This window comes from Chenopodium quinoa, unplaced genomic scaffold, assembly GCF_001683475.1.
Source record: "Chenopodium quinoa cultivar QQ74 unplaced genomic scaffold, ASM168347v1, whole genome shotgun sequence".
NCBI lineage: Eukaryota > Viridiplantae > Streptophyta > Magnoliopsida > Caryophyllales > Amaranthaceae > Chenopodium > Chenopodium quinoa.
This window is the reverse complement of record NW_018742214.1, coordinates 100,392-117,565: the sequence shown is the minus strand read 5'-3', so window position 1 is coordinate 117,565 and position 17,174 is coordinate 100,392. Positions and strand designations below refer to the sequence as shown.

The 17,174-nt window shown below is 36.9% G+C and overlaps 1 protein-coding gene across 3 annotated transcripts; it reads left to right on the top strand.

The window, feature by feature from the left end:
• Nucleotides 1-7,571: 7,571 nt before the first annotated feature.
• On the top strand, nucleotides 7,572-14,030 carry LOC110734164. 3 transcript variants are annotated; one of them, XM_021914219.1, is made up of 5 exons: nucleotides 7,572-7,783; nucleotides 7,973-8,039; nucleotides 8,286-8,473; nucleotides 9,657-10,036; nucleotides 13,275-14,030. In XM_021914219.1, the coding sequence occupies exons 2-5, from the start codon at nucleotides 8,013-8,015 to the stop codon at nucleotides 13,289-13,291; spliced, it is 612 nt and encodes a 203-aa protein (XP_021769911.1). In that variant the 5' UTR covers nucleotides 7,572-7,783; nucleotides 7,973-8,012; the 3' UTR covers nucleotides 13,292-14,030. The 3 variants fall into 3 exon arrangements, with proteins under 3 accessions (XP_021769911.1, XP_021769902.1, XP_021769906.1); XM_021914210.1 differs by having other exon boundaries at nucleotides 7,577-7,783; nucleotides 9,657-10,109; XM_021914214.1 differs by having other exon boundaries at nucleotides 7,577-7,783; nucleotides 8,268-8,473; nucleotides 9,657-10,109.
• Nucleotides 14,031-17,174: the final 3,144 nt, after the last annotated feature.

Sequence of the window (17,174 nt, the reverse complement as noted above, 5' to 3'; positions counted from 1 at the left end):
CTTTGGCACTTGTCACATTTTTTCACTATCTTCATTGAATCTGCTTCTAAAAAAGGCCAAAAGTAGCCCTGCCGCCTTGCCCGTTGAGCAAGCGTCCTACCGCCTATATGAGAAGCACAGTAACCAGAGTGAAGATCATCTAGTATCTCTCGTCCCTTTTCTGGAGTAACACACTTTAAGAAAGGTTGAAGGTACCCCTTTTTGTGAAGTTCTCCTTTTATTATTTCAAAACTGGTGGCTCGTTTTTTCAGTGCTGCCGCCTGTTGATGATCATCCGGCAGGGTACCGTTTGTCAGATATGCCCTGATTGGATCCATCCAGGTTGAGCTTCTGTCTAGGATTGCAATAGGTTCTTCCTCAATGCTTCTCCTCTCCATTACTTCCCAAAAAACAGTTCGAGGAGTATCAGAGGAGGCGGACGATGCTAATTTTGACAGTGCATCCGCCTGGTTGTTTTCTGATCTCGGCACTTGGATCAGATGGAAATCCTCAAGGGAGCCGACTGCTAGTCGGACCGCCTGTAAATACTTGATCATGGCCGGATGGGTTGCTTCGTATTCGCCATTATACTGACTCACTATCAATTGTGAATCGGAACAGGCGTCTATTTTTCTTGCCCCTGCCGCCTTGCATATGCGGATTCCGGCTAGTAAAGCTTCATATTCTGCTTCATTGTTTGAGGCCTGAAAACTGAAGCGTAACGCATACTCGTACCTGTCGCCCTCCGGCGACTGACATATGACGCCTGCTCCACAACCATTTGAAGTAGAGCTTCCATCCACATATACCTTCCAGACCTGGTCTGTAACTTGAGAGTCAGGAGGACGAGTCATCTCAACAATAAAGTCAGCAAAGGCTTGCCCCTTCACTGCTTTTCTAGGCTCGAAAGTAACTTCGAGGCTCTGAATTTCTATGGCCCATTTGATCATTCGGCCTGACGAATCCATGATGGTCAATGGTCGCTTGATAGGTTGGTCTGTATACACGTTGACTGCATGTGCCAAAAAGTAGGGCTTCAATTTTTCAACAGCCATGAAGAGTGCAAGACCAAATTTCTCCACTAAGGGATACCTCAACTCGGCATTTTTCAGTACGTGACTGACAAAGTAGACCGGGAGCTGACAGCCGTCTCTTTCAGCAAGGAGAACAGCGCTTAACGCATGATCAGAGACGGCCAGGTACATGTAGAGTACTTCTTTGGGCAAAGGGCTGACCAGCCTCGGCAAGGAATGCAAGTGAACTTTCAATTTCTGGAAGGCGGCCTCAGCATCCGGCCCCCATTCAAACCTTTCCTTTTTCTTAATTGCCTGGAAAAAGTATAAGCATTTGTCGCCTGATCGGCTTAGAAATCTTCCCAAGGCCGCCAGACAACCTGTTAACTTCCGAACCTCTCGGATGGAACGAGGCGACTGCATGTCAATGACCGCCTGCACCTTCTCAGGGTTCGCCTCTATTCCTCTCTGATTGATAAGGAATCCGAGAAATTTCCCAGACTCAACTCCAAAGACACATTTCTTGGGATTGAGCATGACATGGTGCCGCCTGAGTGTGGCGAAAGTTTCTCGGAGGTCCGACAGATGATCTTTCTGAAGTTTAGTCTTGACAATCATATCATCAATGTATGCCTCGACGTTTCTCCCAATCTGATCAAAGAACACAGTGTTTATCATTCGCTGGAAGGTAGCCGGGGCATTCTTAAGACCAAACGGCATGACCGTGTAACAGTATAACCCCTGATCAGTGACGAAAGCCGTCTTCTCCTGATCTTTCTTCCATAAAGGAATTTGATGGAAACCAGAGTAGGCGTCCATAAAGCTCATCAAAGCATGGCCGGCTGTTGAGTCGAACAGGTTATCAATTTTAGGCAGAGGGTAACTGTCTTTGGGGCACGCCTTGTTTAAGTCTGTGTAGTCTACACACATTCGCCAAGTGCCATTCGGCTTTTTAACAAGCTCCACATTTGCAACCCAGTCTGGGAAGTAACATTGCCGAATGAACCCTGCATCAAGTAATTTTTTAACTTCGGCGGCTGCCGCCTGACTTCTTTCTTCGCCATGATTCCGCTTCTTCTGCCGTACCGGCTTCTTTTTTGGATCCACGGCCAGTTTATGTACCGCCAGATCAGGACTAATGCCTGGCATTTCATGGACTTCGAATGCAAAGATGTCCTTGTATTCTTTCAATAGTTTGTGAAAGTCGTCACTAAGGTCTCTCAGAGCAGTCGTCCCAACTTTGACTGTTCGATCAGGACATGAGTCGTCTAAGACAGATCCGTATGCTCACCAGCCGGCTGAGGGCGGAACTCATCCGACCGCTCCTCTGCCAATGATTGTATTTTCTTTATTTTCTTGCGGCCCCTGTCTGGGATGCCTTTCTCTTCTTGCCGCCTGCTTCTTGAACAGGCGCACTCTCCTTGACATTGTCAAGGTCTGTTTTTTCACCACTTGACCCAGTGGCCATAACAGTGGGCTTGACATCCGAGAGATAGCACTCTCGGGCCATCCTCTGATCTCCCCTTAGGGAGCCGACTGTTCCATTATCCCTCTCAAACTTGAGCAACATAAGAGATGGGATTATAACAGCCTTGGAATTATTCAGGGTTGGTCGTCCCAGAATCATGTTGTAGGCCGAAAGTTCTTCTACTACCAGGAACCGGACTACCATATGTCGTCCTTCCCCTCTTTCGCCCAGGCGAATGGGTAAATCCACTCGTCCCAGTGGGTGGATGACTCCTCCTCCAAACCCTACTAAAGGGTGGGAGGCCGGATGTATGCAATCAGTCTGATATTTTAGTTTCGACAGACATTTGCTACTGATGAGATCTGAGGAGCTTTCGGTATCTATGAGGATTCGGCCAACTCTCTGGTTGGCCACTTTACATTCAATGACGATAGGGTCGTCATGCGGCCCTCTTACCCCTCCTAGATCTTCTTCAGTGATGACAATCTCAGGAAATGAATATTTGGAGGGCCGTTCTTGGTGAACGGAATTTACATCTAACCGTCTGATGTTGTCTTTGTTGCCCCTAATAGTGGGGCCGCCTCCTGACAAGCCGCCTGCAATGGTGTAGACGACTGCATCATCTGTATCGGAGTTGTCGGCTTGTTGTTTCTTTTTGGCCGACTGCTTTTTTGAGGAAGTGTTCCCCGTAGATTTCTTGACATAAGTGTCAAGATCACCTTGCTCAGCCAGGCGGTCCAGATACCGCATGAGACTGATGCAGTCATTGGTGTGATGACCAACATCATCATGATAAGCACAAAATTTTTCTTGGTTCCGGTTGTTTGCAGAACCCTTCATGGGGACCGGCTTCTCAATTGAGATCCGTCCCTTGATTTCTTTTAGGATAAACTGGTTATCCTTGTTAAACGCATACTTTGGGGAGTATGGTTTGAATTCATTTTTCTTTTTCTGGGCCAGCTGTTTAGAGGAATCAGCCGCCCAGACCTCTTTTCTCTTCTCATCCTTGTTTGACGACTGTTTCTGTCGTCCTTCTCTTTTGTCAAACCTTTTCCATCCGACTGTCTTCCCGTACTACAAAGATCAGTCGCCTGTATATAGGCTTCTGCTTCAATCAAGGCCTCTTGAAGAGTCGCCACCCTCTTTTGAACCAAATCAAATTTGAAGGTAGACCCGTCTTTGAGACCTCTGAAAAAGTCGGTATAGGCTATCTCATCCGGTAACCCTTGAATCTGTATTCTCATCAGGTTAAAACGCCTGATGTAAGAACGAAGCCCCTCCTTCTCGCCCTGCTGAATTGTTCCTAAATCAAGGGTCGTCTTCTTTGCAGGGATGTTCATGGCGAAGTTGGAGGTGAATAAGTAAGCAAGCGTCCTGAAGTTATTTACACAACCAGTCGGCAGGTTGCCGAACCATTGTTGTGCGATTCCTTTGAGAGTCGTTGGGAAACACTTGCACCAAGTGGGATCATCCAACCCTTGAAGGTACATCAGGTTGGTGAATGCCATCAGATGGTCTTCTGGGTTAGTAGTGCCGTCATAGGCGCCTACTAATACATTTTTCACTTTGGCCGGCTGAGCGGCTTCAGTAATTTCCTTGGAGAAGGCCGACGGCTGTTCACCAAGTCTAAGCAACCGTAGCTGCCAGTCCATAGGTTGGACGTTTTTTGCTGCATGTCCACCAAACGGAGGTGGCTACAAAAAATACTGTTGTTGCGGCAAAAACAGTAAGTTTGGTACCGCCTGGTCGCTATGAAAGCCGGACTGACGGGAGGTGCCGCCTGAATGACTCTCATGATACGACTGAGTATGCCTCACCGAGGCATTTCGCAGACTGTCTTGGAAGTTTGAAGTAGAGGCCGACTCTGACAATCGGTCACTCTTCTACTACTCTAGCAGCAGCCGAGCGTCTGTGAATGTTTGCTTCGACCCGTCCGCCTGAATATAACGAACAGGTTTCCTATTTCCTGTGGGAAAACGGAATTTTGTGAAATCAAGGGCAGGTGGCTCCCGCTTCCTAGATTTAGGATGAGGAGTCGCCTCTCGCCCTTGAACTGGCTTCCTCTTCAGTGAAGTGGAGGGTTTCTTAGCCGACTGCTCCTTGACCAGAGCAGGCGGCTTCTTGTTGATCAACTCTTGAATCTCTCCCTTGAAGTCCCTCATGAAGGTCATGAGTTCGTTCCTTGTGATGGGAGCAGACCCATCAGTCGGCTGCTGCCGAACAGGCGGTGCGCCTGCTGGCTCACTTCCAGTTTGAAGATGTTCCCGTTCCCTCCTTTCGGTATGACGGGTACGCCGGGCCCTTAGGGTCCCGTCTGAAGCTGTGTGAGCCTCAACTTCAAATTCATCCTCAGTATCGTGGTCCGACTGAACTTGAGGGTCGTCTGGGGGACGCCTCTCTTCAGGAGTCGGTACAGACTTGGATGCCATCTCAGAAGTACTCTCCCCACAGACGGCGCCAAATGTTTCGGGGTTTTCTGATGTCCTGCGGGAGAGTTACAATTCCGAGACTGGGACCGGACGCCTGTACCTGCAAAACAACGGAGACTCCTGGTGGTGGGAGCTCCGCCTCCAACGGTCAAGTTAGTACTTGATTAAGGAGTAATTAATGCGGAAATTAAAGTGATTGGGTCTCTCTAGGTGAGAGTGTTTAATGTAGGTAATCTGCTTTGTTAGCGAGATCAGCCTGTTATTTCTGTGTGTAATTAATGTGTTCTCCCTTAATGAGGATTAAGGGAGGTATTTATAACCTTGGGAAACGTGCCCACCCTAGGTTTAGGTTAACCTAGGGCTGATTGGGCTTCCCTCGGAAGTTGGGCCTGGGTGGCCGGTTTCTCCATTAGGCATGGAGTATGCCACGTGTCATGACATAATAGGTCCAAGGTGGACGAATAAGTGCGTGCCACGTGGCAAGCCCTGACAGTTCCAACTGGGGGACACTTGGCAGGACCTGATTGGCCCACGTGGCGCATTCTGATTGGTGGGAGCAAAATCCCCTAATCAGAAGCTATGGGCACAACTTATTAACATGCAAAGGAGGCCCCACAGCAAAGCAAGCTGCTGCTACTACCTCTAAAAGGGGTAAGGGGAAGCAGGCTGGTGTTGCTTCTGGTTCTGCATAGGGTCAAGCCAAAGCACCTGCTGCTACTCCAGCTTATGCAAAGAGTAAAGGGAAAGGACCATCTACAACAGACAAAGGAAAGCAAGCCATGTCTTACTCACAGCCTGCACCAAGAATGAGGAAGCAAGGTGGAATTAGGTTCTCAACCCAGCCTGGCATGGACAGCTGATTTATGTGGTTAATCAGCATAAGTATATAGCTCTGTCACCTTTTTTTTTTTTTGGGTAGTTGTATCAGCTTTTTGTGGACAGTTTGGGGGGGGGGGAACATGACAAGTTAGTAAAATAGCAATAGAAGCTAATTTTTTTGGGTATTTGTGTTAGTTTGTTTTGGATATTTGGAGGGAACATGCCATCTTTTGATAGTACTTGTATGGCGCTAATTATCTGCTTAGATTGTGAACAATTGATTAAGTGTTAATCACCAACTATGCTTCTTTTGATAGTATTACCATGGCAATTATTGTGTACATATTGTTTCCTGCCATAACAAATCACAGTTTAATGATAAAGTAGAATAGCAGAGCAAAAAACCAAAAGAAATTGGGAGAAATTAGATGTAAACAAAGTTCTGATTTTTATTGAATAAGGATGATTAGTACATTATTTAACTATCTACATTGTTAAGAAATAACTACAACCATCTCAATTTCCCCTAAATGAAACCCTAATTTCAGCTAATTTCCCCCAAATGAACAATCTAGGGTTTACAAATTCAATCATTTAATTAAAGTAAAGAAAACCCAAATTAAAATCATCCCAATTGCAATCTTCATCATCTTCTTGCCAAAGCCATCACCACGATCTTCATCAGTGACCCCATCAACCGTCCTCACAATATTTTCCCCAGGAACCCACGCAAAAAAGTGACAGCTGCTGCATTTGTAGTATGGCCTGTCAGGATTGGAGCGTGTGTCAGAAAAAACGGACATCTAAATATCGCTTAATTCCACATTGGCACTGGCGAAGCTTGATTGCTCGAGCTCTTCCCATGGTGACTGCGTAAAATAGAAGGAGGAAGAAGACATCAATGGAGGAATTTGGGGAAATTAAAGAAGAAAGGGTTTTTAAATCCTGTTGTCTGACTTTTGGGGTGAAAAAGTTAACCATGGTTAATTTAAATAATAATATATACTTCCTCCGTTTTTTTAATATTGCACCACTTGCCGTTTAAGGAAGTTTCACAAATATTGCACCATATCCATTTTAGGAAAAAAATTATTTGTGTTCACACTATAAATACCTAATATACCCTTGCTTTTCAACACTTACATTTTATTTTGTGTATACTATCACATGGGTAACTTTGTATTTCTACCTTTCTCTCTCATCCTTTTTTCTAGTACCAAAAAATTTGTGTCAATCTCTTATGGTGCAATAATAAAAGAACGGAGGAAGTATGTTTAAAAACCATCATTGATGTCATCATTAGGAGAGAAAAGATTAATAGTGTCATTTAGTATAATCCAAAAAAATGGGGTTACCATTGGTGCGTAGCATAGATTGGGGGTTACCGTTGAGAAATTTTTATTTTTTTTTATTATTAAAAATATGCGTGAAACCTTAAATGATGATTAAGATTATCCTTAATAAGCTTTGAAAACTTTAAATTTGTGAGTTTTTTTTTTGTACTAAATATACAAAAAAGAAAGACATTAAAGTGTAGATTTTCCTTTACTTTTTTCGAGTTTTCCATAAGATTATTAAAAAAATTACAGTTCTTTTTTAAAAAATTCTGAAATTGGTCCAAAATTATCCGGTCCGGGTTTTGGACCGATTCTTTTGGTTCGGTCCGAGTTTGGTCATAGCTTAATCGGTCCGGTTTTCGGTTCTTAAAATTCTAGTTTTCGGTCCGGTCCTGGTCTTCGATCGCTGAATAGTCCAAATTAAGATTACAAGCAATCAGTTTAATAATAATAATTATTAAAATTTAGAAAGTTCGTAAAAATAATTTATTGTTTTACTTATTTATTTATTTTTTTAATTTTGAAGACAGTAAAAATAAATTTAATTGGTAGGAAAAATTTAAGTTGTTCAAAAAAAAATAAAATAAAAATATAAACGTTAAAGAAATGTTACGGATATTATCCATCCACCTCCAAAGTTCCTAATCCAAATCCTCAGTACCGAACTTTCTTGTTCTTGCTTACCAAAACCCAATCGTCTTCTTCCCTCTCCGGCCGCCTGACCGACGACAACTTGAGGTACCCTTCTCAATTGTCAACTACATTCAATTTTATTTTTTAAATTTGTAATTACTTCGTGAAATTTTTATCGAAATATCAATTAATTGAAGTTTATCTTTTTTTTTTTTAATTTAATTTTATTAATTTTATTTTTTTTAAGATTATGTTTTCCAATTTTAATTGGGGTTTAATTATTATTATCAACAGGTGAAATTGGGTAAATGATTTGCTGTTTAACATAGATGAAATGGTATTGGCAACCCATCATATACAGGTAACACTTGATTAGTTACAAGAACTCAAATTTGTTTTCTAAATGTTTAAAGATAATTAAGTTTTATGTTGTTGAAATTGAATTAATAAGACAATCTGGGGTTTTGTTGATTTAATTAATTGTCAGTGTAATCAATTTACTTTAGGGTTGGGATTATTGATGTGTTGCTTATAATTTTAAATGATATACTCAATGATTAAGTCATATTTTGTTGCTAATGTGTTGCAGGGTTTTGTTTATTGTTAGGGTGGAACTATAAAAATGGAAATTTTAGGGCGGCCGCCCCTCAGGGACGGGCCTGGTGCTGTGGTTGCGGTTTCGCTAAGAAACTCATCATGTAGCAAAGGAATAAGATTAAGGCAAAGTATTGTCCGGTTTCAAATGATTTCACGAACCGATAGGTGTATATCGCTGAAGCCGGCTTTTCTTTTGAGGTGATTGTCATGCTCTTGTTTTAATTAATTATTGATTCATTTAAGTTGCATTGACCTCATTGTTATTTGTTGTTTTATTATCACTTTTACTTGTTTGTGATGTTGGTACATGAGAATTCCCCCTTGACTCCATAGAAAACTATGTGTATTTTCAAGGAAATTATGGTGAATGAAGGGGTTTAAAGTCTACTGCTATAATTGTTAACATTTTAAATTTTACCCAGAGACCAGAGTAGTTTGTACTTATTAACGAACGAAACCAAGAGGCGAGAACATATTCTGTTTTTTTGTTTTAATGGGGAATTGCATAATAATCTACAGAGCCACTCAGATTTGGTGTTTAATCTAAAGTGTTGAAATTTTGCTTTTGGGCTATAGCGCGATAATCCCAAGCCTGGTTATGCAGGGTAAATCTTTCAAGCTTTTGTGTACCATTCTATAATGTGGATGTGCTGTTGGGTTTTTTTTTTTTTTTTTTTCTAGGCTATAAAGTTTAAAGCATATCATTTATAAAGGCACATGAAATTTATAGGTTTGGTATATGTGTTATATACTCTTGAATAACTCATCTGCTAGATTGGTTAAGAACTCGCTCACATACATATACATGAACTTGAATGATAATTTAAAAACTCATTTCTAGTTGGTGGATCCCATATGTTAAACACTGTAAATGTTTATGTATCACACTATCACCCTAATTTAGCCTCTGCAAACCAATGTTTTCTCAACTGACTAAGATGTCATGGATTTTGTTATGTCTGTGAATGAGCTTGAAAGCCTTGAATCAATTTAGTTAATGAACAAGATTTTGGTCATGCTTGCCAAAAGCTTGAGACCAAAAGCTTGAACGTGAGGAGTTCAAAACATCAGCTTGAAATATTAGCTCTACTATAACCTTTTAACTCATTAGTATTCTTTTCAATTTTTTCTGTCTTATGAAATTTTTTAAAGCTCGATGCTTAAGTTTAAATCTCATTGGGCATTGTCCTTGCATTAGTTATTGAAATCGGAGGGAAATCTTTGCCAATACTTGATACTTCTCTGCTCCATAGTACTTTTATCACTTTGAGGTCTTTTAGTGCTCAGTTTTAGTTACATTTCATATGGCTTGTGTAGGTCATCTTTCAAAGTCGATTTCTTCCCACGGTCCCCTATGTTTATGATAAGTTTGCTGCTGCAGGCCAGTACCCAGATTTGTACATGAAGCTAAAGGGAAGTCATTTCAGATTTCGTCCTTCAAAGCAAACTTTCAAAATGATAAAGCCAGAGATGCGTCAATTAAACCAATATCACACAATAGCTCAGTCAAAATATCTTTCCTCCCGCACGAAAGAGAGGAAAATTTACAAGTGTCTCCCGCAGCACAGGACATGCCAGTATCTTGTGCATCAGAGTCAGACAAGACAATATCTCAATCTCAGACTATACGTGGATTATTCTTGAAATGGTTGAGTCTTCTGCGAACAGGAGCAACCGTTGAAGCTGGAGATGGTATCCTGGAAGAGCCACCTCAAACGGACCATTTGACTGAGCAAACAGCAACCAAGTCGAAGGAAAGAGGTGAGACTCTAAAGGTGGTTTTGTGCTACTTTCTGGGACTGGATGCAACAATAATGGTCCCCTTACTAATATTGTAAGTATATAGCTTATGCTTGAAGCTTTCTGTTTTCTATCAAATTCCCTAGTCTTTTAATTGGTTTGCCTTTTTACTTAAAGCCTTTCTATCTGGCAAAATCTTTTCACTTATTATGTGCTAAAAGTAAATTAGATGTGCTTTGTAGTGTATGATATATATCAACAACTTGGTATTAGGAGGTTGTTTAATTGTTTTTGCTTTGCTTTTGGGAAAATCACATTTTTGGTGACATTGATCAAGTCGTGATCCACATGATTAAGTCGGGGTGGCTTAAATGGAGAGCGGCCACAGAAGTGTTATGTGATCGAAGCATTCCTTTACACTTAAAGGAAAAATGGGAAAATTCTACATGCCATAAGACCAATGTTGCTCTATGGCACAAAATGTTGGGCTTCTAAGAAAGAGCACATTAAAAAGATGGAGAATACGGAAATACGCATGTTAAGATGGATGTATAGGAATACTCTAAGAGATACAATTAGAAATGAGGTTATTCGCAAGAAAGTGGGCGTGGCAGACATTGCAGCAAACTAAGGGAAAATCAGCTGCATTTGTTCGCGCACGTAAGATGGAGACCCGAGGGTGCCCCGGTACGAAAAGTGGAAGAGTTGGGCCATGGAGGGGTTAAACGAGGGAGACCGAAAATGACTTGGTTGGGAGGAGGTTAGGAAGGGTATGAAGTATATGGATTTGCATGAGAACAAGACATTTGATCGTAAGGGATGGAGGAGGAAGATTTTTATGGATAACTATATGGAGTAATCTCTTTTGGTTCATGTAGTCGACCCCACTTATGGGATTAAGGATTTGATTGATTGATTTGGGGAAATTACACTGATGTAGTTGGAGTTGCTGAGTTGATGAGCATTATTGCTAAACTGGTTGCTCCAGTTTCCTCAACAAACTAAATTTTTTGTGGTAGACCATTACAGTATGTAGAAGTGATTCAATGAATGCTTGTTATGCATTTTAGCTTTTAAAGTCACCATTCATTGTGGGTCATTTTGCTACTACATTGTTTGTTAGTCCATCGACCTTTGTAGTTTGCACCCAAATTTGTATGTGAAAAAATAATGATCCTATTAGGGAAGGAGTGAAGATATGCATAAGGTGTGTTTTGTAGGACTAGAAAGGTGAAATTGGGGACAAAAGTATGTCTAAATTGTACCTTTAAGCTACGCTTTTATTTTCATTTGCTTATTATGAGTTATTAAATATCTTTAATTCCGTGATAATTAAAATTACAAAAGTTCAGATATGAAAATACAAATTAAGTTGAATCTATACTATACTCAAGGAGTCAAGGAAAAGGTTATATATATATATATATATATATATATATATATATATATATATATATATATATATATATATATATATATATATATATATATATATCATGTGAGAACCAAAGTGAATAATAGGAACTAAAAACTAATCTCAGATCTCATGGCTCACATTGCATCCGCTCTCATTAATGACATTCTCGTAATTTTGCTGTTTTCAAACTTTTTTCCGTTTTTTTAACTTTTAAGGCAATTTCATTTACTTTAAGGTTGATTTCATTTACTTTCACTAAATTTTCATGTACTTTTGAAAAATGAAACTGGAAATTATTTTATTTAGTTTTACAAAAATAATGCCATTAATGACACGGGAAGCATGTGAGTTGTCCGATTAACATGATCTAAGGGTCTAGATTAGTTCCTAGTTCTTATTTTAGCTTTGGTTCTCATTATAACTTGGTTATATATATATATATAATTCACACTACTTTGACCACTTATAACTTTAATTATGTTTTAATATAATTTTTTTGAAAAAAATATTTGTGAGGTAAGCCCGACAACAATTAAAATTATGTTATACATTTTTGTGTATTAGTAATAAAACTCGGTCAAAGCTAGAATATGAATATCGTAAAAAGTCAAAATGATGTAAATATAAAGAGACGAAGATAGTAATAGTGTATAAATATTGTCAATAGACTAAATCATACTAGAAAAAATTAAATCGAGGTACGTTAGAACTTAGATGAGACCAAACCTGGGATTCAGATTAGAGTTCATTATTTTAGATGCGGAGAACATTGCCTCAATATGGCAAGCGAGGAGAGGAGGCTCTTTGTGGAAGTTATTGTCAATAATGTTACAAGTATGTACATAGAAGCTATAGTTACTAGAACTTGCAAAGTAGAGAGTGCTTTTCTTATAATTCTAATTTCTAAATTGATACGTGTGAGTCAACTTATTCACATTGATTTCCTTGCCGTCACATCTATTAGCCATTATCCACTTATTGAGTGAATTGGAAAGTGTTATTCCTAGCTCAATTATTTGTTTTATTTTTAAAAATATATTTTTATGCATGATTGAATCTTTGTAATTATCTGCAATAGTTGGAACTTTTTTTTTTAATTTAAATTTAAATTTTTGTTATTTTATTATATTTTTTCTGTTGTTGTTGTAAATATTCCCTTCTTTGTGACAAATGATTTTATAATTTGATGACTAATGTGTTGAAGGAAACAATATTTGATTCGAGTTATGTATTTGTTAAATTCATATCACTATTGTTGATGTCATATGACTATTTATTAATGAATTGATTTTACTATGTATATATAAAAAAATAATAAAAAAATGGAGGCATTATTTGGAGGTTATTAATAATATACTACCTCCGTTACACATTATGTGCAACGATTTGACATAAAGTAGAGAGGAAAAATGTCTAATCGTTGCACATAATATGTAACGGAGGTAGTATATGACCTTGTAGGTGTTAAATTTAGTCATTTGACCTTTACTAGTTTGTGAATTTTCTTGGATTTTTTCAAATCATTACGGAGTACTTCATAAGTATGAGCAATATTTTTAGAAGACCTGATGCAAATATGAAATCCAGGGGAGGCATTTGACCTTGATTGTTTAGTCTTTTTATATTTATGAAATCCAAATGCAATTGAAAAATTGTACCAATATGAACTTTCTAGGAGTCTTGATGTTGATAATCTAACATGACAAATTTGATACTTTATTTTCATCTATCTGAGTTTCATATTAAATCAACAGTTGGTACTCTTTTTAATTTTACATGGAAACTATATATATTATGCTTACGGGATTTCTTTTTGGTTGTGAATTTTCTGATATTGTGCAGCATTCCTCTCTATCTAGCCGTAAATGTGAAGTATGGCAGTCAAGTTTCAAGAGAATTAACCCCCTTGTGGATCATAGGTCCCCTGATTGTCACTCTGTATGTGAAGCTGCTACGGTGGATCTTTGCTCTATATGTTTTCTCCTTCAAGCAATCTGTCAAGGTAATTATAAACCTACCGACTTACCTCTCATTATCATTGAATTACATTGCTGAAGGAAAGCTTAAAGAAGATATCGGAGCTCGATTTTGGCAACCACTTGTCTACATTAAAAACTTGGACTATAAAGAGTTTACTATGAGGAAATGGAAGGTGTTTCAAGAGTGGTTTGTTGAGAAGTACCTTGATTTCGTGGAGTCTATATGGCCGCACTATTGCAGGACAATAAGGTTTCTAAAGAGAGCTAACCTTATCTAATATTGTTTGTTTGCATCAACTAGAAATCTGCTCTGTTCTGAAGGGACCGGGCTATTGAAACACGCATGAATGAGTTGCATCTGCTAGTGGAGGAATAGAACCTATTTTGTTCATCTGTTTCATCTTCTTTCCTCTTTCACAGCACACTGAGCATCAGTAGGCAAAATTTAGTGTACACCTGTAATATTAGCCATTTTGTCCTTTCGGATTCGAGTTCAGTACCTCCACATTGAGGAGGATTTTGTTTTTTTTACTTCATCCATCTTTATCAGTACTGATATGAGCTCGAAATCTTCTGATAAAGAATCTGATTAAGCAAGCCTGGCTAATTATTTCTTTTTTGTACCTGCTTTTGGTTTGGTTAGTCATTGAGTTGCAAACAGTTAAATTCAGTTTAAGTGCATATAGGTTATGTACTTCCCGTCATTTTACTTTGCTTGGGACATCAGAGTTGCAGCTTGATTATTTCTGTTGATTGGAGTACCGAGTACCATCAATATTGCTGGCACATTCAACGAATTCAATGGATAAAACTTTGAACGTCCAAAACAAAATCGATTGCAATGGCATAATCTAGGGAAGACAGAACACGAGTAGTGAACGAATTATCAGCTTAAATGTAGTATTGGAAAAATGTTGTTTTTGTAATTTTGTTTTGGACATATATGCTCAATAAAATGAATTAGAGTATTACAAACTATGGAAAAAGTTTGATAAACCACTCAAAGAAGTTTTACTCTTTTTTTTTTTTTCCAAAAAAGTCTTAGAGCATCTCCGGTTTACTACTCCGTATAAGGACTTGCTTGCAAGCTTAGAGCAACTTCAATGGTAAACTAATTGTTAAATTAGTTTATCATGTCACATATGATTGCAAGCTAACTTTCTTTATAGCTATTTTGTACCTCTATGGTTATCTACTAGGTTGCTAATTAAATAAGCTTGACTTTCTCAATTAGCCATAGAAATTTAATTTCTTTTATATATATATATATATATATATATATATATATATATATATATATATATATATATATATATATATATATAAATGGGATCATGTGAGAACCCATGGCTTAGGTGAGAACCATTTTAAAATGAGAACTCATCTAACACCATTCATTTTTATTAGATGAATGGTTCAGATTTATTGTTTCATTAGTGGGAATTCACGTGGGCCACTTTCATTAATTGTAATGATTGTTTGTATTTTTTTTTTTAATTTTTGTGCATTAGGACACAAAATCTGCCAAAAGCTGTCATTATTACATGTTTTTTTATTATTTATTGCATTGAAACACGTTACGTTAAAATGTAGTTGAAGTGTACGTCGTTAATGATGTTTCGTAAAATATATCAAGTGTTTCAATTTATAATATTAATGTTTCATATATATTATTGCTTGTTTCATACAGTTGGGCTCTATATGAACTAGGTGTACTGTGATTTCTTATACCTTATCTGATGTTTCAAAAAATATACCTTATGTTTCATTTTATAGTGCTTATGTTCCATAAAATATATGTGTTGTTTCATGTACTAATGATATTGTTTTATACATAAAAATCATTGATGTTTCATATAATATTTCATTCGAATATTATTTATATTGTTCCAGAAATTTGAACTATTGTCTCATAAATATTATACATTGTTACATACCATATGTGTGAAATGTACCAATGACTGAAATGCATGTTCCCAAGAAAATTAAAAAGCATGTACCAATGACTGAAATGCGTGTTCCCAAGAAAATGCATGGGAAATTGATAATTAATCTCAGCCATCCATTAAGTGTAGTTGGTGTACGTTAATGATGTTTCGTAAAATATATCAAGTGTTTCAATTTATAATATTAATGTTTCATATATATTATTGCTTGTTTCATATAGTTGGGCTCTATATGAACTAGGTTTACTGTGATTTCTTATACCTTATTGATGTTTCAAAAAACATACCTTATGTTTCATTTTATACTACTTATGTTCCATAAAATATATTTATTGTTTCATATACTAATGATATTGTTTTATACATAAAAATCATTGATGTTTCATATAATATTTCATTCGAATATTATTTATATTGTTCCAGAAATATGAACTATTGTCCCATAAATATTATACATTGTTCCATACCATATGTGTGAAATGTACCAATGATTGAAATGCGTGTTCCCAAGAAAATTAAAAAGCATGTACCAATGACTGAAATGCGTGTTCCCAAGAAAATGCATGGAAAAGTGATAATTAATCTCAGTCATCCATTATGTGTAGTTGGTGTACGTAATGATGTTTCGTAAAATATATCAAGTGTTTTAATTTATAATATTAATGTTTCATATATATTATTGCTTGTTTCATATACTTGGGTTCTATATGAACTAGGTTTACTGTGATTTCTTATACCTTATTGATGTTTCAAAAAACATACCTTATGTTTCATTTTATACTACTAATGTTCCATAAAATATATGTATTATTTCATATATTAATGATATTGTTTTATGGGACAATAGTTCATATTTCTGGAACAATATAAATAATATCCGAATGAAATATTATATTATGTATAAAACAATATCATTAGTATATGAAACAATACATATATTTTATGGAATATAAGTAGTATAAAATGAAACATAAGGTATGTTTTTTTAAACATTAATAAGGTACAAGAAATCAGAGTAAACCTAGTTCATATATAACCCAACTATATGAAACAAGCAATAATATATATGAAACATTAATATTATAAATTGAAACACTTAATATATTTTATGAAACATCATTAACGTACACTTCAACTACATTTTAACTTAACGTTGACAACCACAATTCAATGTAACATTACATTTTTTAATTGAAACAGCGACAAGTCTTTTTGAAACAATAATAACATCTTTTGAAACATCTCAAAATTATTCCTTTAATACAATAAAATAAGTAATTAATATTGTTCCAATTGGATGATATGCCCGTTATTGTCAATACAATTTATATTGTTCCAGAAATATAAATTATTGTCCCACAAATATTATATATTGTTCCATATATAAGAACTAGTGTTCCAATTACATGATATGCCCCTAGTTTTCGAATTTTAAATATGTTGTTCCAGAATTTTCAACTATTGTACCACATACAGATTTGCTCTTTTTTTGCACTACTACGAAAATTCTACCAAAAAAATATCCAACGAACTCCAAAAATTCTGAAATTTTGTATGCTTATTCTAAACAAACAAATAAGCAGATTCAAAAAAAGAATCGCTTAAAAAGGGTTTTTTATGAGAGAGAAATCTTCATTTGAAATCCGTCTTTCCAAATTTTCTCCTTTTTTGCACTACTTCGAAAATTCTACCCAAAAAAATATCAAACGAACTCCAAAAATTATGAAATTTTGTATGCTTATTCCGCACAAAAAAATAATCAAATTAAAAAAAAAAATCGCTTCAAAAGATTTCTTTATGAGAGAGAAATCTTCATT